General features: G+C 49.4%; 1 protein-coding gene across 1 annotated transcript in view; it reads right to left on the minus strand.

Moving 5' to 3' along the window:
* The window catches only part of LOC131744398 (polycystin-1-like protein 2), a 47,674-nt gene that overhangs the window by 16,245 nt on the left and 8,328 nt on the right, over positions 1-23,101 (minus strand). Inside the window, 15 exon segments of the mRNA XM_067018377.1 lie at positions 1,085-1,279; positions 1,953-2,098; positions 3,849-3,980; positions 3,983-4,030; positions 5,164-5,302; positions 6,023-6,143; positions 7,139-7,167; positions 7,865-7,875; positions 8,028-8,198; positions 9,726-9,839; positions 12,036-12,091; positions 14,500-14,575; positions 16,758-16,908; positions 16,911-17,164; positions 19,105-19,334. Coding sequence (XP_066874478.1) covers positions 1,085-1,279; positions 1,953-2,098; positions 3,849-3,980; positions 3,983-4,030; positions 5,164-5,302; positions 6,023-6,143; positions 7,139-7,167; positions 7,865-7,875; positions 8,028-8,198; positions 9,726-9,839; positions 12,036-12,091; positions 14,500-14,575; positions 16,758-16,908; positions 16,911-17,164; positions 19,105-19,334 — 1,873 coding nt within the window.

Genomic DNA, 23,101 nt, shown 5'->3' on the forward strand with positions numbered 1-23,101 from the left:
GAAACCTTGCCCCCAGTTTTCTCAACAGAGCCCTTCTTAAAATCTTCTCCATTGCCCAGTTAGAGCTTGACATCTGTCTCCCGACAGGACTCTGGTGTTTCATGAGAAGACCTTGCGTCAGGCTGTGCAGTCTGTGTGCTTAGGACCCCAGGGCATCCAAAGGGAAGTTTGCTGTAAGTCATGCTCGGGGTGAATGAGAGCCAGGTGGGGTGTGCGGGGGCTGGGAGTGGGGGAACTAGGTGAAGGAAGGGGCTGCGGTAAGAGGGCTGGAGGTGGGCGGGGGAAGCGCGAACCTGGGTTTGCTCCTGTCTTCACCACCTGCTGGAAATGTGGACCCGGGAAAGCTGCTCACATTCTCTGCACCGTGCTGAGGACTTTCAGGCAAACCCTTCAGGAACCAGAGGGGCCTGTCTCCTGTCTTCCGTGCCCAGCAGGTGTGATGCTGTGTGTGGTGCACGCAGGTAGCGTGCCTGGGAGCACCCGCTGGGCGTGGGAGTAATCATACCTTTTGCCGGAGTTGTTTCTAATGCTAGGTTGTAACACATGGAACGGCCATTTTTGTGGATTAAAACTGGTTGAATGTTGGCAGTTTCATATGATTTGACCCACAGCTACAGTGAATGTAATTCTTAACATTCACCATGACCTTAGGAGGAAAATACTATTATTGTCCCTGTTTTCCAGGTGGGGAAACTGAGGCTTAGACAGATTCAGGCCTGTGACAATAGACATGGTAAATGACAGAGCTGGGACAACATCAAACCATTAACCGTATGACCAACATAGGGTCACTTTTCTCCTCTGGGCCTCAGTTTCATCCTCTTTAGTAGGAAGAGACTGGAGTGCTACCCTCTAAATTCCCTCCCACCCTAGAAACCTGTGGCTCCATGAGGCTGAGCAGAGAAAGCAGGCTTCCTTCATCCTATGTCACTCACTGAAAGGACCAGAAGAGTGAGGTGACATCAACAGCTCGGGAGGCACCAAAGACTTCTCCACAGATCCGTGGACCCCACTGCCTGCCCCGAATGGCTGCATACAGACCCCAGGGCCCCAGCAAAGGGACAAAGGAGTCCATCGGGAGCACCTTCTGTCTGGCGTCCACTCTCAGCGGCTGCCCGGAGCCCGGCCTCCGGCACTGCTGGTCCAGCACGGATGACACAGACCTGGCCAGCTGGAAGAGCTGCCCAGGGCCGCGCCCGCCCTGCAGAGGGGCGGTGACATTGTCCCACAGTGCGGCCTGAAATGGCTCATCCTCCGCACGGGTGCCTCCACGTCCCACCTAATGCGAGACCAGAGACATGCTCAGAGCAGGAGGATCTCAGCCCATCGGTTTTTGTTCCAGAACCTGGAGGCTGAAGTCCCTGGCCTGCACGTGGTAAAGCAGAGCAGGGCTGGACGGCTTGGCACCTGGCATGGGGGCTCTCCCGAGGCTGCAGAGCAGTGGACCCACTTGTGCCAGCAGCCAACGGCCACCAAAAGCAAGTCTCAGGCAGGTCATTACTTCTCCCCTCACTGCCCTCCTCATCGTGCTCTCAGGCACTTCCACTCCACCACGCTTCTGACCCTTGAAATTCACTTGAGATTTTATCCAGCCTCTGCCTCATAGATCTGTTGGCTGATCTTCGTCCTCCTTCCTCTGGACTCTGAAGGCACTTGGCCTAACTCATCTCTGGATCTCCCTCAGGTCCCCCACCCCAAGTCCCCCAGGCCCTTCCCCTATACTGGCCACTAGTCATAGATCTACAAAGGTAGAGACCACGTCTGTTTTGTCCACGGCTGTATCCCCAGGACTGGGCACATAGTAGGTGCTCTGTAAATACATGTTGAAGGAATGAATGAATCAACCACTCATCTGGTCATACTCTCGGCTCCCTTCAACCCGGCTACCCTTTTGTTGAGGTTTAGACAAGTCAAGAAGTTGTCTCAGTAGAGAAACGGTGGCTGCCACCCACCTTAACTGCTGCCTGGGTCTGCTGTCTGTCACCCACGTGATTGCAGACAGAAATGACCACTGTCAGCATGAAGTCATTGTTTTCTGTTCCAAGTGGCAGGTAAACTGATGGGAGGGCAGGTTCAGGGCCACAGTGTAGACAGGAACCTGGCAGATGGACATTGGACAATAAGGGGGGCATCTCCAGGCCCCAGGGAGACTGTAAACCCACCAAGGTAGAGCCTGATGACAAGGACACAAAAGCCACAGCTCGTGAAGTCACGGCAGGCACTCGTGGACTCCATACTTCCCGGGAGAAGATGGCCATTTATGCTGATCCACTGTCGTCTCTAAGTAATCACATGCTGCTGTGACTTTGGAATAATTTTACTAAAATCCATGAAAGTTTTCAGAAAAAGAACCCACCATTTACAAGCTTTTTAGAAAAATTCAAGGTGGTAAACCAAATTACAAAAAGAAGGAGAAAGAGGAGGAGGAGGAAAAGAAGATCTTAACAATTGGTTCAAGATGTATCCAAACTCCCTCAAATGTCACTTCCTGTACAAAGGCCTTCCCAGGCTGCTCTATCTAAAACAGCGCCCCTGTCCTGTGTCTTTGTTTACCAGCTCTCTCTACCACTAATTATAACTACAGTGAGGTCAGAGACTTCCTCTCTTTTGTTCACTGCTGTATATCTAGGACCTAGAACGGAGCCTGACGTGCAATACGTCTGCTGTAAGAGTGAATGAATGAATGAATATCCTTCGTATCCTTAAAGGGGACCCGCCTATCATTGGAATCACTTCGTTGTAGTGTGCGGACAATCACGGCGTTCTTGAACTGTAAGTGACAATTCATTTTTATATGGTCACACTTCTCTGCCCCTTACTGGAGCAGCTAGCCTGGCGTCTCCATTTAGGGGGACGCAGGTTTGAAATGAAATCTACTTACCTTCCTTGAACTGGTCCCTTCCAGGCTCAGACCCAGTCAGGGCCCTCTGAAGAGCCCTGCATTCCATGTCCATCTGACGGGCACCCCATGAAAACCACACTCCCTTGGGTCTGAGGATGGGGCCCCTCCACCTTCGCCTAGTCAAGGGGTTCAGTTTATGTCCTTGTGGTGTTCAATGCCGGGCCCTGGGGAGCACCCCTGCAACACTCCTGGAGCCTAGGTTTGCAGGAAGGTCCCAATCGGACTGGCACGTTTTCAGAGCTCTTGTGAGGGTCACAGAATGCCAAAGGCCATTGGCGGGAGACAAGGACTCAAACGGGCCCGCCGAGGACTAACCACCCCCAAACCGGAAGAGCAGAGGCAATGTGGGTGCTCGGCCCGCCTCTCCTGCTGATGCCCCGCTGCTGTCTTGGGTGTGGGTTGTGGTGACAGGGCACCGCTGGGGCACTGCGGCGGGGCGGCATCAGCGTGCTCCGTCCTCCCCTGTAAACCTGTGCAAACAGGTCTCGTCTCAGCTCAGCGTGCTCCGCGACATCGCCCATCCCCGGCTGCCTCCCGCCAAGAGGGGTCAGTGACATCGTGGACGGTTCTGTGAACCAGGCCATCCCTGTCCTGAGTAGCTCCAGGGGTCGGGGCTACGCCGAGCGTGCACTGAGGAGTGGTATCCCGGCAGCGGCCCCACGTGGTGACACCTCTGCTCATCCTCCTCCATTTAGCCCGTTCCACGTCCCTCATGCCACGGTAGAGGTCGTTTTGGCCTCCACAGTTGCAGAGGAGATAGGGAGTCACTGCTTCTCACCTCGCTGAGGTGCGTGGCAGGGTCTGGGTGCCTGGGGGCGGGGCCTCAGGGTCATCCTGCAAACCTCTCTCACACATGGAACACATTCTTTGCAGCTCCCAGAGAGAGGCGGGCACCTATTCTTGGAGAGGATGAGCCCAGGAGCTGAGGGGAGAGCTGGTCCCAAGCCGGTAGCCGACTCCAGGCAGAAGCAGTACGCCAGGGGCCTCGGGGCGGCGGAAGCGCTGCAGAAGATGGCGAAGCTCATCAGAACAGTGCCCTCCATCGGGGCAGTGGTGCAGGTGGGCACCTCCGGAGGGGCAGGGAGCTGATCAGGTAGGTGCCCTCCCCGTAGGCACGCCTGGTCACCGCTGGGGAGAGGAGACAGAGGGTGTGCTTAGGGGGCTGTGTGAGGCGCACAAACTCCGCCATGCTTCACCGTCTTCTGGGAGCTTGTTCAACATACAGGTTCCCAGGTCCCTCTCCAGGGCCTCAGACCTCTCTGTAGATTCTGGGGTGGGGCCCAGAAATCTGCATATCTAACAACTCCCACGCCCACCCCCTCACCCTCTTGATGCAGGGCGTTCCAGGGTCTCACTCTGAGAAACTGGGCAGAGATAGAATCCCAGTCCTGCCATTTACTATCCATGTGACCTTGGCTTTGACCTTTTTAAGAATCAGTTTCTCATCTTAAAATGGGGCTAATAATAATAGCTTCCTCCCAGGGCTTTAGTGAGGAGGGAGTATATCGGGAAACAAGACTTGCTCAAGAGACCGAGTTAGGACGGGCCACGGCCAGGATCTGGAAACACACAGAACTCACCCATGGGCTCCCATAGCACCATGAAGAGCCCCCAGCTAACCTGCGCCAATACCCCACACCACCTGTTATAATCACCTGGTTTTTCAAAAGGAGTGCACACCTGGAAGAGCTGGGCATAGAGAATTTTATTCAATTAAAATGAATTCCCTGGCTTACACTTAATTCAGAAGGTTTGGGGTGAACCCAGGAGTGTGCATTTTAAACTAGTACCCCAGGTTATCCTGGGCAGGTGGTCTGTGGGCCACTTTGAGAAATACTGAATCAAAGGAATGCATCTGAAAAAGAATAATCACCCCATTATTTATCTTGTTGAGAGTCTACTTTTCCTGCTGCTCTGGGCCTGTTTTAAGTGAGAAGCGCTGAATCACCTGGCAGGATGTGCAGGCTGCCACCCCAGGACAATCGGCTTTTACCCCTGGTGGTGTGCCATCTGCCCTGCATCATACAGTTCAGAGGCGGGTGTTTCTGTTGTGCCGTTTGCACGAGAGGAAACTGAGGCACAGAGAGCTTGAATCCGATGCCTGAAGTCTTCCAGTTAGAAGGTGGTGGTATTCACACCAGAGCCTGTGTATGGCCCCCACCCTGCACTGATGTCCCCTGTTTCAGAGCTCCTGGGTTTGTCTTGCTCCCTGTCTGTAGGAGACAGGATCTGTGACAAGAGACTGAAGGAGGCCTTCCCACCTCTGACTCTGATTCCGGTGGCCTGGCTACGGGTCCTCAGGAAGGAACTGTTCAGCAGGGTGGGGGTGTCGCTCTGAAGGGGGATTAAAGAACGTGACCAGAATCCTTGGAGTCTGCAGGCCGCCGGGAGGGACTCGGCCTGAAAGAGAGCACAGCCCAGGGCCCCTGAGGCTGCAGCCAGCCTACAGGACTCAGCAGGGCAGTAGCTTCCGACCCTGGGAGGCCTTTCGGATTTGTCTCCATTGGATGGACAGCAGTACCACCTACTTTCCTGAGGTCAGCCCAAATAGCCCATCTCCAGCCGTGGTAGGGTGTTTGTCCTTGGCCAGGTTCCCTGGAAGCAGAGCCTGAGATGAGGATTTGTGTGCAGGGCATTTACGAGGGAGGGCTCCCAGGCAAAACCAGGAGGGCAGGGAGGGAAGTGGAATGGGGTGGAGAATGAAACAAGGCAAAGAAGTGGTTTCGGGTGGCATCCAGCTTCATTCAGCCCGATCCCATGGGGAACTCTGGAGCATAAGCTGCGCCATAGAAATTGTCCCACTCAGAGCCCAGGGGGCTGGGCTGTTAGACCCCACAGTTACTGGCCAGCAGCCGCCCCATCGCAGCTGGGGGATGCCTGCATCAGCCTGGTAAGGATGGGCTGGGGCACCCACAGCATCTGCTGAGATGTTTCCCTCTTGTTTCTGCTCCGCTGCATCCGTTCTGTCTTCTGACCAGTGCTCCCCAGCCCCCGACTCCTACTCCTCGGGCTCTGAGTGGAGTTCACCAACCCCCAGCTCAGTCCTGGGCGTGTGACTCAGGTCTGGTCAATCAAAGTGGGAAGACGTTTCTGTTTTTGAGAGGCTGCCAGCGTCCTCACCTTCTCCAGCAAGGTGTCAACTAAATACCAGCTGAACACGGCTGCTGCAGACTTTTCCCCCACGGTGACCTTGAGCATAACGTCCCTGCTGGCAGTCACTGGCCTGCAGTTCTCCTCACAGCTGAAAGGGAGACAGAGAACAGAGCAGGGCTGCTCCCTCAGACGTTGTGGCCGCCCGCCTGGTTTTTGTCCAGTTCTTCTCAAGTCCTTTGAGAAGGTAGGAAATGGCTTTGTCAAGTGAAAGATGGAATAAAAACAACTTCTGCCCCAACCAAAACCAGGTCATGAACATGAAGCGATTCGTTCCTGCCTGAGTTCCCATTTCATTCACTGCACAGGAGAACGACATGGAAAGTGCATGAGGCTGAGAGAGGACCCTAGGCTCCAGTCCCGCCCCTGCCACTTGTGAATGACTGCTTTGCACCAGTCACGTAACCTCTCTGAGCCTCAGTTTCCTCACATGTAAAGTGAGGGGATAAGAGCAATTTCCATGATTCCTTCTAGTGCTAATAATGATCAGTGACTCCTGTGATTTTACAGCACACGTGCCACATCCCACTGTATTAGCTTAGCCCGTGCTGACCACAACCCTATCAGAATCCCCGTCTCACAGACGAGCAAACTGAGCTCAGAGACTCGTGTGATTAGCCCCAGTGACACAACTCCTGAGTGGCGGACGGAACATGGGCCCACACGTCTGGACCCGAGCCCTGGGCCTTCTGTGTAATGTCATATTCCCTCACATGAGCCAGTGAGAGATCACTGACTCCTGCTGTGTCCAACCCATCCCCAGTCCTTTCAGTATGAGCTTTAAAAGAGCTCTCGAATCTCCCCACTTCTGTCTTCACGTCTAGCCTAGCGCAAGTGAGCCAGACATGCTCCATTTGCCCCTGCAGCCCACTTGCCGTCAACTCTGTGGCTCTGTGCGCCAGGGACTGATCTCCGGAGACTGCCTCACCAAGTCTCCACACCAGCCAATGGGCCCCGCCAATGGGGAGCATTGAGAGGAGAGAGGTTAGATAGTTATTCACCACTTTCCCTGCTCCTTACCAAATGGACTGCAGTTGGCAGAGGCCGTGTTCCTGTGGCCAAGGCCACAGCTCATGCCCGGGGCACCTCTCCCGCAGCTGCAGCTCCCAGGGGGGCTCCAGTGACGCCCTCCCCTTCTCTTACCCCTGCAGGCCTAAGAGGGACGACGGCTTCCTCCTGTGGTCGTCCTGCATTGTCATCCCTGGTTGATCCCCTTATCCCTGCCCTTGTCCGTAAATAGACCCTTTATCAGCTCCCCTGCGTTCCCAATTTGAGCGAGCCACCTGCTTCCTTCAGGGACACAGCTGATAGCCGCGCTACCCTGAGCTCCCACCTTGATTCCTGCAAGTGCCTAAGCAGCCTCCCTGAGCCCTCTCTCGCTGCCCCCTGATCCCGCCCCAGCCGCTTCTCCACCCTGCTACCAGAGCGTTTGGAAGCAAAATGTGATCGTGTTCCCAGCCTGCTTAAAAGTCTTGGGTGGCTTTCCAGAGCTCTTAGAATAAAGACCGAAATCATGTGTCTGACATAACCCTCAAGGCCCTGCCAGAGCCAGGCCCTGCCTGCTCTTCCTCCGTGCTGCAGCCACACCAGCCTCTTTCACTTCCGGATTATTGTATGCTCCCTCCCTTTACTGTCTGTTCTGTCTCCCACCCTCCCTTTTCCTGGCCAAGTTGATTCCCCTTCTGTCTTCACATCTCTGCTGAGGGCAGCCTTCCCTGACCCCAAGTCGGGGAAGTTGTCATAGAGGCGTGCTCTCTCCTTCCATTCATTTGTGTGAACCACTGCTGATCACCAGGTGGCCCCAGTGAGAACTGAGACTGGGTCTGGTTTTACCCACCACTGTACGCCCTGCCCCTTAGTCAGTGTAGCCAGAGCTGGCACTCAGTACGTGTTGGCCAAATGGCAGCCCTGCAGGAGTTTGCTCTTGGGCTCCCACCTGACTCGCAGCCTAAGTTCCAGGGGTGGGGGGAAACACAGAGGCACTGCTCCTCCAGGTTCTCCAGCTCCCGGCCTCTCCAGACTGCCAGGCGCAGGGCAACAGCAGAGTCATGTGTCGGCAGGCAGGACGGTGGCACTACCAGCTCCCTCTGGTCTGTGCGGAGCGGCTGCCTCTCAACACAGTCACTCCACTGAGCCCAGCAGTGCCCTGAGAGAGAGGTGGGCCACCACTGTGATCCATCCAGGAACCTTGAACTTGACACCTGTGGCTACCTTCTGGTTGGGGGTTTTTAGAAGAAATGGGTCATGGATAAGAAAATTGGTTCCAAATAGTTTCTGTTGTTGTTGTTGTTTTGTTTTTTAGTTTTACTTTCAGGTTGAAGGAATGGTGCCACAGAAGAATGTTTCTGGGAAAATGACCCCCGCTTCACCCAGACTCTGAGCAAACCTGCAGGATATGTTGGCTTGTTTTGCATCAGTGACTTGCACTGGTGAGCAGGCCAGCACAGAGCAGGAGAGGCGTCCAGGGGATATACAGCCCCACCTGGGAGAAGGCACCTTCTTGTCCCTGGTATCTTTGTCCACAGCTGTTTGTCTCTGTGCGGTACATTGGGGACCTGGGAGGCTGTATCTCTATCTGGGAGGCTGCATGTCATCTCCTGCTTTGTACCAACTCAGTAAGTCTCTGTGACCTTTGCCCTTCAACTCTGTTGATTAATGTGTATCCACTACCCCAACTACCCCTGATGTGTAGTCATTCACAGGATGTGCCTGGGGTCAGGTCATCAGCTCAATCACCTAAAGCCTACATTTGTATCCTCTATTAATTCAGATAACAAGAACTAACATGCTGAAGGATATCCTGAGTACTTACCAATTAATATCAAAAGACTTAAATGTTACATGACTTTTGACCCAGTTATTTCATTTCTGGGAACTTGTTTATGGCAGTAACCACAGCCACAAATAAAGATTGAACTGTAAGGATGTTCATTACAGCGTTGTTTATAAGGGCAAATAATTTGAAACAACCTCAATGTCCAAAAAGAGGGTACTGGTAAATAAATGATCATACAGCAACTTGACAGTCTATTATGCAGTTATTATGAAAATCAAGATGGAGAAGAAAATACCAAGACATGAAAATATGTGGGATATATGGTTCAATGAAAAAAAAGGGTAACAAAAGCAATATGTACAGTATGAATGGCATTCATTTTATTTCTAGAAGAGTGTGTGCATAGCTAGGATATATCCCTATAAAAAGGAGAACAACCATTTCTTAAAAATAAGTGCTAGTGCTACCATCTTGGTTTGTCAGAAAAGGCCTCATCACTTCTTCCTTCTAAACTATCTTCTCAGTGGCATGCCAAGAGCGTGGAGGTTAAAAGAGGGGTTCAGTCCAAGAGGGGAGGAGTATTTTACCAATAATGTTGTTTGTGGTGATAATAAAAAAGCAGGCTGAGTTTTAGGGTTTAACAATTGTTCCTAAATTCTCTACAGATAGTGCCTCTCCTGGTTGCCTGCCTTCAGGGCCACCCCCATCGTGGTTTGCCACTGCTTCCTCCCACCTCCCATTTCCATGGCATTCACAATCTCTGGCACATACAAGGCACAGAAAATGTCAAGCACGAGTAATCCTGGTGTGAAGGTTAAGAAACAGAGCAGCAAAGACTGACCGCTGTCCACCACTCCGTGGTGTGATGGGACGGTTCAGAGTTCTAAGGTCACCTACCACATGCCCACTGGAAGCGAAAGTCCTTGTTACTGTCTGGCCAGCCCAGAGTCACTGTTGTGAAAGGATCCAAGTACTGACCAGGTTCCACGCACAGCTCCACATCCCCTCTATCTCTTTGCAGAAAAAGCAGCTGGCTGGTGAGACGCCCTCCACAGTTGGCACCCCACCTTGCACCCCAGAGCTGTCTGTGCCAGGGGTGGCCACAGTGTGAGGTATGGACTGGAGACAGACCTGTCTGATCCGCCTAGCCTGCAGGGGATGGATCACTGGGTAAGTGACTAGGCCGAGTGCCGGCTGGGCACCCAGCCCCAGGCATTCATCACGCGTTCAGCTGCATTAACAGAGCCTGCTCTGGGCCAGGCCCTGTGCTTGAGACCTGGAAATACAGGAATAGAGACCCAGCCCCTGCCCTTATATCTAGTCGGACAGACAAAGAAACCAACAATTAAAACGCAGAGTGCTAACTGCTGCGGTAGAGAGGGCTCAGGGGATCGTGATAATAGATGAGGGAGGAAGTAGGTTAAGAACGTCTGTTCCCCCTAAGGGTTTGACAGTGTCTGACTCCTGGGCCTGCTGTGGATCAGATGAGAAAAACGAGTGACGCGCTTCCTCTTGTGTCTGGAGCAGAGGACAGTGCCGAGCTATTACCTCTATGCAGCAGACAGCTGGTGTCAGGGCAAGCTTCCCAGAGGGCAGGACCCCAGGGCTATCGAGACGGGGAAGGAGGAGGAGGAGGAGTGAGGGCGAGCTGGGGCAACAATGGGCAGCACACGGATTCAAGGAGAGGGGTTGGCAGGCAAGTGGTGTGTTCCAGGATCAGTTCTGGTTAGACCTGTTAAACAGCTCAGGCCCAGAGGGCTTGTCCTGGGAACCACAGGAGGCTGTGGCAGAACTGGGTCCCCAGGGGTCTCTATGGCTTGAGAATAAAACTCAACCCCCTTTCCTTGGCACCTGAGACCCCATGTGATTTGGCCTCTGTCCATCTCTATGATCTCCTACATCCTCCCCCCACCCCCAACAACAGGCCTCAGGGCCTTCTCATCTACATACCTAGACAGCTCTTGTTCTGCTTTCCAGGACGGCTGACTGTCCTATCTTCAGGTCCCCACTTAAATGTTACCTCTCAAGAGCCCGTGTCTGATCACCTTGACTAGTCCACCCTCTGTTAGGTGCTGTCACTGCACTGTATTGGCTCTAGTTAGACGCATCACAGTTCTTAATTATATGCTAATTTGTTAGTTAGTCTCACCCACTAAGCTTCATGAAGGTAGGGACCACATCTGTTTATTCACCATTGTTTCCCCAGCCCCTAATACCAATCCTTGAACATTGCAGAGGCACAATAAATCTTGTTATTGAATAAATGCATGCATGAGCAATGTCAACCGCAAGGAGTCAATGACTTTTTTTTTTTTTTTTTTTTTTTTTTCCGGTACGCGGGCCTCACACTGTTGGTGGCCTCTCCCGTTGCGGAGCACAGGCTCCGGACGCGCAGGCTCAGCGGCCATGGCTCACGGGCCCAGCCGCTCCGCGGCATGTGGGACCTTCCCGGACCGGGGCACGAACACATGTCCCCTGCATTGGCAGGCGGATTCTCAACCACTGCGCCACCAGGGAAGCCCAGGAGTCAGTGACTTAGTCTTGCTATAAATACTAAAAGACCTGGGCCTTTTTTCTAATATAAGCATTAAAAGCCATGAATTTCCATCTGAGCACTGCCTTAGCTGTATCCCATAAATTTGGATAGGTTGTATTGTCATTATCACTTAAAATATTTTAAAATATCCTTGTGGTTTTTGCCTTTGACCCAATGATCTTTTTTTTTTAAGAAGTGTGCTGTTTAATTTCCAAGACGTCTCAGAGATATCTACATATCCTAGATAACTTATTATTGATTTATAACATGATGCTGTTGTGGTTAGAGGGCATGCTTAATTTGATTTCAGTCCTTCTGGGTTTCTTTTTAAACAGAAGAAGCCTCAGCGATTGCTAGTCCACTGGCTGTTAGCACCAGAAAGCCCAAATTCAAAACTAAAACAGAGGGCTTTCCCTGGTGGCGCAGTGGTTGAGAGTCTGCCTGCCGATGCAGGGGACGCGGGTTCGTGCCCCGGCCCGGGAAGATCCCACGTGCCGCAGAGTGGCTGGGCCCGTGAGCCATGGCCGCTGCGCCTGCGCTCCGCAATGGGAGAGGCCGCAACAGCGAGAGGCCTGCATATGGCAAAAAAAAAAAAAAAAAAAAAAAAAAACTAAAACAGAGTACTTAGACATCTTTTTCTTGTGAGGTTAAGTGTTTTTTTAAAAAAATACTCACATTCTTTTCCTGAGCCTTTGCTCCAGGTGGTTCTTGGAGACTGGAAGGAGCAATGAACACAGTGGGGATATGCGTGTCAGACGATGGTGGTGTTTACAGGTCACCAAAGGGCAGAGTCGGAGGGTACACTGAGGATGCCCTGGGAGTATCTGCCTGTCTTTGGAAATTGTTTAGGGACACGCAGAGAATACTCAGGTTGTAGGAAATGGGTCAAAAGCAAAACCGTCATGTTCACCACTGGGCTAGAGACACCTCTTTGGCAGGTTAGAAAGAGACAGGCAGCCGCCGATGGGAGGTAGAACAAGATTAAGGTCAGACTTGCAGCTGTTCGCCATTCATGTTTACCTGCCAGTTGAAGGGTGAGGGTGGGGAGGCCTCATCTCATATGCTATTTTCTGTGGGGCAAATGTTCCCAGAAAGGCAGATTCCAGGATACCGAGTTGACCTTACTGAATGCATAGTGGGAAGAGATGGTCACAAGCAGCTCTGGCAGGCTGGTCGGAGCTGGACTCAGCACACCACGGTGTGTTTCTGGATCCATTCATTGGCCTCTTAATGGCTATGCGAACCTCGGCAGGTTAGTTACTCTTTCTGAGTCTTAGGTGCCTCATCCGTAAAGAAGGCTGAAGGCAGCCCTTATTTCTCAGAGCTCCAGGAGGACTGAATGCTGTGCTGTATATATTAGTGCTTTGTCATCTATTTTCATCTGTAAAGAATATTAGTGTGTCGAGTTAAAAAAAATGGAAAAGGTGCTCTCAGCTGATATGCTCTGAAGATATTGGAATGTGAGTTTGATTAATGTCTAATTAAAGTGTAGTGATTAAGCTAAGCACTTAGGGTTGGTCATTCCATGCGATTCACTAGGCCCTGGTGACTTGGATGTTTTAAGATCAGGGTATTACTGATCTTTAAAAAATTCCCTCTCAGTGAATTCTTATTCTCACAATGATAAGTTTAAAGGTCTGTAAAATTTTACAAAACAAAGCTAAAATGCCAGACACAGAGATCTTTCTTAACCGTAAGAAGGAAGGTGGTCCAATAACCCTGAATGAAGAAATCCAGAGAAATTGTTGCTACCCTGATCCTGCCATGAATTAGCTGAGTGACTTTTGCAAAGCCAATTAACCTCCCTGGACCTCAAATTCCATACGTGGAAACTCCTAGGAGGACTGTGGACAGTAAGTAGAACGGACATCTCATATTTTCTTCCCCCGTCCAGGCATCCATGCCCCCTTCTTTTGATAATGGCACTTACAGATGATATTTTCCCTGGGGAACCATCCCTCCCCACCCTCAGTCCTTTGGGTGAATCTGATCCTACATCATGTTCCAGGGTGGACGTGTGATCCTGGTCTGCCCTGAGTACCACTTCCCTCTGGTCTCAGCAACAGGTCTAGGAGGGACCATGAACGAAGCTTAGACAGGTGAGAGGCAGCCTCAGGACTTGTTCTGAAAGCATCAACACAGAGATGCTCTTTCTCCTCTGGGGTTAAGGACTGAAGCCTGCGGCCATCTTGCTACTTGGGAGGAGGGGGTCGGACTGAAGCCAACATAGAACGCAAGAGATGGAGAGAGGTAGATTTCTGAAGACATTGAGTGGCTGGATCCTGCTGTGCCTAAACCCTGGACTTTTATTTTCTGAGTTGATAAAATTTCCTTTGGCTTGAGCCATTTTGAACTGCTTTTCTTTCTCTTGCTACTCAAAAGTCCTGGCAAACACAGTCAAGGTGATTTTTAAGACAGTGACATCTACTATTGGCTGCCTACCAACAGCCAATACCCTGCTCTTCCTCTTGGCTGTCAGAATCCATCTTCTCCCACAGAGCCTAAAAATGCTGGATTCCCAGCATCCCTTACAGCTGGGCACCTGACCCTACTTTGGCCAATGGTATCTAAAGGGAAGATTGCTGGGGACTAGTGGGAAAGATATTTTTCCCTAATAAAAAGAGATGCACAGGGGGAAATGGGTTTCTGCTGCTACTGGATAATGCTGGGTTGACACGTGATGTCTGGAACTGCGGCAGCCATCTTGATTGCATGAGACACAAGCCTAAGGACCAAGCGAAAGCTCTGAGGATGGCAGAGCAGAATGACAGACTGAGCCTGGGTCCTCGCTGGTGACACTGAGCCACTGAACCAACCCTGGAACTAACTTCTTAGTTATGTAAGATAATAAGACTTGAACTTAAAGCCACTTATGTTGGGCTTTCTGTTATTTGAAGCCTAAAGCAGTGTAACTAATACAAATTCGAAAGTTTTAGAGTTCTGTATCAATGGTTGGATGTTATATTGCTTACATTATTGCCTATTTAGAGTAACCAGAGAATTTTTAATATCTGTAGAACAATATAAGTATTCAAAGCTCTGTTTTGAGGGGCCCCTCACTAGATTCCTGAGGAAGTGCAATGCCCTAAACTCCTGGTCACAAGTTTTATACCCCCTTGCAGAAAATTCTTACCTGTGACAGTGATGCTTCCAATTTTCAAACTCAGGTTTGAGAAGGCGTTCCTCACGAGCACAGTGACCAGAAAGGCGCCTGCAAGGCAAAGGGTGGAGAATTATGGGCATTGTAATAAATTGTTTAACTTGCTCTGAGACAGTTCTCCCAGCCTGTGCTTCTCCAGGCAGCTGATGGCAGTATCTGACTCTTTCATCATCGAAGAATTTAATGTATCCCTGATGTATGCCAGGCGTGGTGCAAGGCTCTAGGGACACAGAGAAGAATGGAACATGGTCCTTGTCCTCAAGGCCTTATGGTCTAGCAGGCATATGGGGCACTCCAGGATGGGAATCGGCATATGGAAGGCAGTGTGGGCATGGGGTTGGGGGTCTGCTTCTACCTCGGGGGAGAAAGAAATGGTTAATGAGGTGGGGCAGGGGCTAGAGCTGAAGTTCAAGGGATGAGCAGGTGCTCATTTGCCAGATGAGAGAGGAGATTCCAGCAGAAAGAGGCCCATGACACCGTTTTAAAAGGGTCGAGAGAGTGGGGAGGGGAGAGGAGGATTTGTCAGACGACTTGGAGAGAGCCGCTGCTACGTGAATATCCCCACCCCGCTTCCTCCCTCATGGGGAAGAGGTGGTGGGTGCTACCTTCTCTTCTCAAGCCTGGAGAGAAGGTCTTCAGAGAGGGGGACCTTGGTGAGCTGGGTATGTGTTCTTTGAGGCTGGGAACCCCCATGGACAGGCTCCTTACTCGTGCCCTTGGAATGATGTGTGACGGGGGGAGGGAGAGGGAAGGGGAGAGAGGAAAGGCAGCATTTCTGCATTTGGGAAATGACTACTGTTGGCTGGAAGCAGTGGAGGACTGGGTGAGAATTTTCTATGGACCAGATGTTAACCTTGGAGGGGGCGGGCGGTGGAGAGGGTAGAGAGAACGAGGAGAACAGAGAAAGGGACCCTGTTGGTGACAGGAGAAGCACCAGCTGAGCCGACGTGGCCTCTAAGGAGAGGCACCCCCCACCCCAGGAGCTGTGGTCCCAGGGGCCCAGCAGGGAGCCTCAAGAGCCCATAGAAGCTCCTACGAGAGGAGGCTGCAAACGTCTGCTGGGCAGTGAGAGTAAGGCCAGTGCCACCAAGTGAGGACCTTCCTGTCCTACCTGGTTCCCTTTCCTTCCCCCCTCACTCCCCTCATCCCTGGAGGCATCCAGTCTGTTTTTCTCATGGGGAGGAGAAGACTGCTTATCATCTAAGAGTGAGCCCCAAAGTCACAGGGTGTATGGAGATTTTATCTCTTATCTCCTACCAATTAGCTTTTATAGGAGGCAAAAATTAATTTGTATTTGAATTACAGCCTCTGTATTATATTTTCCATTGTCATTCCATTTCATTTCCAGATTCTTCCTGTTCCAAACTGTACCTTTGGTACCTGGCAAAATTGCAATGCTTCTCTTCTTGATTCTGTCGTTCCTCGTGCCGTCTCTTTTGCCACATCCCTTGCTGAGGGCATGGTACCCCGTACCTGCACATCATTACCCCCTTTCTCCCACACCGCTGAGGTCCAGGGTAGCGGACCTGGGTGGGCTGGAGGCTCTGCCACCTTCATCACATTCCTGCCTGCTGACCTCACCACACTGCCCTCAGAGACGCTCTGTTCTTTCCAGATTAAATGCACGTCAGCTGTGGCCTCCTGCCCTGGCTGGTGCCAGGCAGTCTGCTGCCCTAGCTCTATTCCAGCCAGCCTCCTGACACCTCCTCTCTTGCTCCTCTCTCTCCCACCCTTCAGTTTTTACCTATCTCTCCCCCGCAGGGCATGGACTGCCGTTTCCCGAAACACAGTCTCCTCTAGAAATGATGGAAGAAATCCAAGTGCTCGCACTCTCTTCCAGTGATTCTCCGTGGGGGTGATTTTGCTCCCTAGGGCACAGTTGGCGAAGTCTGGAGACATCTGTAGTTGTCATGACTTGGGGGCTGGGGCTAATGGCACCTAGTGGGTCGAGGCCAGGGATGCTGCTAAACATCCTACGGTGGACAGGACGGTCCCCGCGACAAAGAATTATCTGGTCCCAGATGTCAGAAGTGCCAAAGTGGAGAATCCCTATGACTGTAAGTTCTATAACTGCAGGTAATATCTGTCTCTTCCTCATTTTGTGACCCAGGCTGGAGGCTGTGAACCATTGTTTTGTCTGAGACACACTGAAAAGCTGGCTGGGAAGCCTGGACAGCACGTCAGGAAGGGAAGAGGAGGGAGGTTTGGAAGGGGAGCCCCAAACTCCCGGCACCTTCAAGAGGAACTGCCACGTGGTAAGTCCCAAATGGCCCCCCAAGGCTCTCTTTCTCATGGGAGAAGGTTGCATGGAGTCCTGCCACCTCAGAAGTCAGCCTCTCTGGGATGCCGTGAGCCACCGAGACATTGGCCAGTAGGTCCGGTCCAAAAGCTCCAAGTTGCCAGAAGCCCTGCAGACCTGCAGGCCTGACAGGGGCTCCACGAAGTGGTTGGTGATGTTTCTGGAGGGGGCAGAGGTGGTGGTGTTGCTGGCGGCTCGGACCTCCACGTGGTGCATCTCTGGGCCCATCCGTTGCTGGACTGCTCCATCCGGGGCTAGACTGTAGGGGAGTGGGCCCCTCTGCGTGGTGAGCTCGGCCAGGGTCGTGTTACCTGACAGCACAGTGTAAGTCACCCCTGTTCCTAGGTGGAGTAAGACGCGTTTAATAATGTCAGTCACGCGGTAGATTATACTGAGGCAGTTCAGACTCCAGTCGTGAAGTCAGATTCCACATATAGACATAGATATGGATATAAAGACAGATGGAAGGATATATCCTCCCCACCCAAATATTAAAACGGATTATCTCTGAGTATTGGGTTCATGAGTGATTTTTCTTTCAGGGCCCTCTCTGCTCACCTGCATATTCTAATTATTTTATTTAATTTTAATTTTATTTTTTTTGGCTGCGCCGGGTGTTAATTGCAGCACACAGGATCTTCACTGCCACGTGCGGGTTCTTAGTTGCAGCATGCAGGATCTAGTTCCCTGGTGAGGGATCAAACCCGGGCCCCCTGCATTGGGAGCACGGAGTCTTAACCACTGGACCCCAGGGAAGTCCCTCTAATTATTTATACTATGCATGTGTTACCATAAACATAAAAGTTTGTAGTGAAAACATCAGAACATTTTGTTGATAGAGATATCCTTGTGGCGAGGAAGGCTGAAAAGGTAGCATCTCTTAAGGGTGTGGCTGGTTTTTATGCATGAGAATTAGCCTCCAGTCTTGTCTTAAGCCAAAGCAGTGAAGCCCTTTCCATCTCCACGATTAACTGCCTGAAACGCTGCCCAAGGAGAGAACTCAGCCTGTTCACATTAAGATGGGGCTCCCTTACAGACTGGGGCTGGTTATCCTAACTGGATGCTAAAGATTGTGCTTGACTCTTAAAACATATGATTTTAAACCACTAAATTAAGATTCTTTCCAATAGAAACCAAGCTAGTATATTTCTTGTTTGCGTGATGTAAGCCCTCTGAGAACAGCGGCCCTGACTTTCATGTTTATTGCTGCCTCCCCCATACCTGACAAAGAGTAACCACTCAATTATATTTGTAGAATGAAAAAAGATTATCTTAAGTTTTTCCAGGTGCACCTAGCAAGCCATCTTCAGCCAACAAGCACACCAGAACAGAAAGGAGCCCCCAGCACTGTGTTTAAAGTCTCGTTATAGATCCATGCAGTTACTTCTCTAAGTGAGGCTCCGGGTGGTATGAGGTTGGACTGAGACATGTCCTCACCTCCACAGCTCTGTGCCACTCAGTTTATATCAACAGGCCTCTGTCCAGACCTCAGACTGGACCCGTGCCTTGAGGAAAGGTACTGCCTTCGGTGAGGATGGGAGAGTCTCTATTGACAGAAGGGGTGATATTCAAAATATTAAACCACTGAAACTGCATGGGCACCAGCTAAGTAGCATGATGTTCTGATAAATCAGAATGGACACTGTGACCAATCCGAATGGATGCTGTGACCAATTAGAATGGACGTTGTGACCAATGAGAAATATTGCTACGACCAAGCAGAATAGATGCCATGACAAATCATAAGGGATACCTTGACTGATCAAAATGGACATGATGGCCAATCAGAATGGCCTCTGTGACCAATCAGAAGAGAAACTGTGAGCAGTCAGCAGGGACACCAGCCATAACAGCTGCTGACGTTGAATATCAGCCCTGACTGGGGGCAATGTGATTGTGTCAGACTGGTCGGTGCTGGCTGTGCTGAGATTCACATTCCCCCAACAGGGAATGGCTTGGAAGTCCAAGTCTTGGGATGGGACTAGGGGCATGCAAATGGTCTTCAGAAGGCTGGTTGCTCTCACTAGCTTACTTGCCTTGTGACTTTGGCCAAATTTCTCAACCTTCCTTCCATTTCTTCCTCCGTAAAACGTATTGGGTGTGCTACTATATAAAGCACTTAGACCAGTCCCTCGTATACACTAGGTGCTAAATAAATGAATGGCTAAGAAACTAACTCCGTAAGTGATTGCTGTTAGTATTTATTGAAGCCTCGGAGCTGGATGGATAGATCGGGGGCAAATCAAGGTTGCCTTGACCTTGACCATTTCTGCAGACTCACCTCCATCAAGCTCCACCTGAATCCACAGAGGGTCCCTGAAGACCGCCCAGCAGAGAGGGCTGGTTCCCGATATGGACAGACCAGAACACCCAGACACACAGAGCCCCTCCATCTTGTCTCACACGGTCACTTGCTTCTGAGCTGTCACGTTCCGCTCGCTGGTTGTACACTCGACGAACACAGTGAATTCCCCGGGGGCTGTGAACTGGTGGAAAACGCTGCTGGACAAACTATCAACAGTGGTCAGAAACGTTACCAGTGTTGGGCTCACACACATGTGCATTCACGTGTGTGCATGTGTGCGCTCCCACCATACGTCTCCCCCGCTCTGCAGAGATAAAAAACAATGAAGAAAAAGATGGTACACGACCAAGCCACGCTCTCTGTGTTCGTGAAGGTTACACTGAGACGCCTGGAGACTCCTATTTCTTCCATTAATTACAAGTAAAAACCTGGGCAGAACACAGAAAGAAACTACCCAAGGACTCTGAAAAGTAAAAAACATTAGGGAGATTGCTGGTGAAAGTCAAAACTTTAAGAGTCATCCATAAAGACGGGAGTTTCCTGTTTTCTTTCTGGGTTTTTTTTTTGGGGGGGGGTGTTTGTTTGTTTAATCTCCTTTATCTCTTGACTTTGTCCCGAGGGTAGTCTGGGTCATGGTACTGCACAGTGAGTAAAGAAAACAAAAACCCCAAGAGAAACACCCTCTGTTTAGCCAGAGAACCAGAAAAAGGGCCCCAGTGAGTCTGAGACTACAGAGGAAATACCCATTTTTGTTTTGTGTTGTTTTTTTTTTTTTTCTCTCCTGTACCTACCCCAGGCTGTCCTCTCTCTTGGAGCCTCACTGACTGTGTGGGGTGATGCAGACCCCAAAATTCCTAAAAGAAAACCAATCTTTCTATCCAGAGGATCCATGAAAGGGGCCTGTGGGAGCTGGAGATTGTGGGGAAAGTCCTGAAAAGGAGAGATGCAGAGAAGATGATTCCCTAATTCTGTGTATGGCCCAGCACGAATCATGAGTTCACCCAGAAACTGCGCATGTGCAGAACAGACCCAAAGAAATATAGCAAAGGCCTCATGGACTAGAGTACAACATAAACCAGCACCCCGAGTGGCACCTGAATGGAACAGACCCTGATGGCTTTGGAAACTGAACTGGAATGGGAACCACTGCTCACAGAAGGCAAGTCAGAATGTGTGGTCTGAACCTAACTGGGTTGGTTGCCTGCTAAAACAAAACAAACAAACAAGAAAAAAATTAACATTTTCCAGAGTATTTTTAAAAGGACCCAGAGTATCAAAACCTACTACCTAAAATGTTCAGAATATAATCCAAAATTGCCTGATACACAAGGAACCAGGAAAATGTGGCCAAATTTCAAGGGAAAACATAATCAGTAGATGTCAGCCCTGAGGTGACTCAGATATTAAAATATCAAAGACTTTAACCCAACTATTATAACTATGCTCCATGAAGTAAAAGGAAACCCTCTTGAAATGAATGGAAAGCTAGACATTCTCAGCAGAGAAACAGAAACTATTAAAAAGAGCCAAATGGAAATTTTAGAAATGAATAACACAACGTCTGAAATAAAAGATTCATTGGTTGGATGCAATAGCAGAATTGAGATGGCAGAGGGAAAAGTCAGTGAGCTTGAAGACAGAGCAAGATAAATTATCCAGTCTATGAAGAACATAGAGAAAAAAATATTAAAAATTTTAAAATGAGCAGAATGTCAGCAATCTGTGTAACAATGTCTAAAAGTAAAACATATGTGTTATTGGAGCACCAGAGAGAAGAAAGAGATTGCTGTAGAAAAATATATTTGAAGAAATAATGGCTGAAAACTTTCCAGATTTGACAAAGCACATAAATTTAAAGATTCAAGAAGTTCTGTGAAACCCCAAATGTAAAAAACAAACAAAAACAAAACAAAACAAAACCTTAAAAAAACCTTGCCCACACATATAGTGAAGTGCTGAAAATAGAAGATTAAAAAAATCTTGAGATCAGTCTGAAAAAAAAATGATACACTACATGTAGAGAAAACAGTGATTTGAATGACTGTAGATTTCTTTGGAAACTGGAGGTCAGAGACAGTGAATGACATCTTCAAAGTGTTGAAAGAAAAGAGCTGTCAACACATAATTCTATAGCCAGCAAAAATATCTTCCAGGAATTAAAGCAAAATAAAGACATTCTCAGGAATAAAGAAATTCTGTAAGAGACTTTGTTGCTGTAAAATCTACTTTTAAAAAAATGCTTGGGCTTCCCCAGTGGCTCAGTGGTTAAGAATCTGCCTGCCAGTGCAGTTCGAGCCCTGGTCCAGGAAGATCCCACATGCCGTGGAGCAACTAAGCCCGTGCTCCACAACTACTGAGCCTGTGCTCTAGAGCCCATGAGCCACAACTACTGACCATGCACCACAACTGCTGAAGCCCATGTGCCTAGAGCCCGTGCTCCACGAGAGAAGCCACCACAATGAGAAGCCCACGCACTGCAACGAAGAGTAGCCCTCGCTCGCCACAACTAGAGGAAGCCTGTGCACAGCTACAAAGACCCAACGCAGCCAAAAATAAATAAATAAATTTATTTTTTAAAAAAATGAAAAAGGAAATTTGAAGGAAGTTTTTCCAGTTGAAGGGAAATGATATCAGAGGGAAACTCGAAACTTCAGGAAAGAAGGGAGAGTGCAAGAAAAGGTAAATATCTTGGTAAATGTAGCCTATTTTTCTCCTCTTAAATTCTTTAATATATGTATGACTGTTGAAAGGGCTTTTCAATGTATGTAAACATCCTACAACTGACAATTATAACATAAAAGATGGCAGGCAGAGGAAACTATATGCTGGTAAGGCCATAACATTTTACCTGAAGTGGAAAATATTAACTCTAAGTAGACAGTGAAGGGTTAGATATGTTAATTGTAATCCCCAAGGAAACTATTTAAAAAGTAATACAGGGCTTCCCTGGTGGCGCAGTGGTTGGGAGTCTGCCTGCCGATTCAGGGGACACGGGTTTGTGCCCCGGTCGGGGAAGATCCCACATGCCGCGGAGCAGCTGGGCCCGTGAGCCATGGCCGCTGAGCCTGCACAACCGGAGCCTGTGCTCTGCAATGGGGAAAGGCCACAGCAGTGAGAGACCTGCGTACCGCCAAAAAAAAAAGTAATACAAAGAAAAATAAACAAGAAAGCCAATAGATGAGCTAAAATGGAATGCTGAAAATATTCAAATAATCCAAAAGAGAGGAAGAAAGGAGAGGAACAGGTGGAAAATAAACAGAGGGTGCAAACAGAACACAAATAACAAAATAGTAGACCTAAATGTAACTATATCAATAATTACATTAATTGTAAACAATCTAAATATACCAATTATTATGCCAGATGAGATTTAAAAAAAACAAGACTCAACTGTACGCTGTCTATAAGATGCCCACTTTAAATATGATGATATAGATAGGTTAAAAGTAAAAGGATGGTTGTATAGCACAGGGGACTCTACTCAGTGCTCTGTGGTGACCTAAATGGGAAGGAAATACAAAAAAGAGGGGATATATGTATATGTATAGCTGATTCACTTTGCTATACAGTAGAAACAAATACAACATTGTAAAGCAAGTATACTCCAATAAAAATTTTTAAAAAATAATCACTTTGAGAAAACAATGACAGTTAACAACAACAGCAACAAAAGTAAAAGGATGGAAGAAAGATGTAACAGCAAACACTAATCAAAAGAATGTTGGAGTGGCCATTATTAATATCAAACCATGTAGATTTCAGAACAAGACAACTAACTGTAGAAATGTGAAGAGGGCCTTGAATCCTACCTGTTTTTCAGCAATCTGTCTGGAGGAAGCAATTTATTCCATTCTCTAAACTCTGGTGCCAACTGAAATTGCCCAGGACTAAAAAGCAGAGAAATGGATTTTTCTTGATTTGTCACCCAGTGACCTCACCCAAGAGAGAAGAGTGCAAAGTGGTTTAGGAACTG

Source organism: Kogia breviceps, chromosome 18, assembly GCF_026419965.1.
Source record: "Kogia breviceps isolate mKogBre1 chromosome 18, mKogBre1 haplotype 1, whole genome shotgun sequence".
Lineage (NCBI taxonomy): Eukaryota > Metazoa > Chordata > Mammalia > Artiodactyla > Physeteridae > Kogia > Kogia breviceps.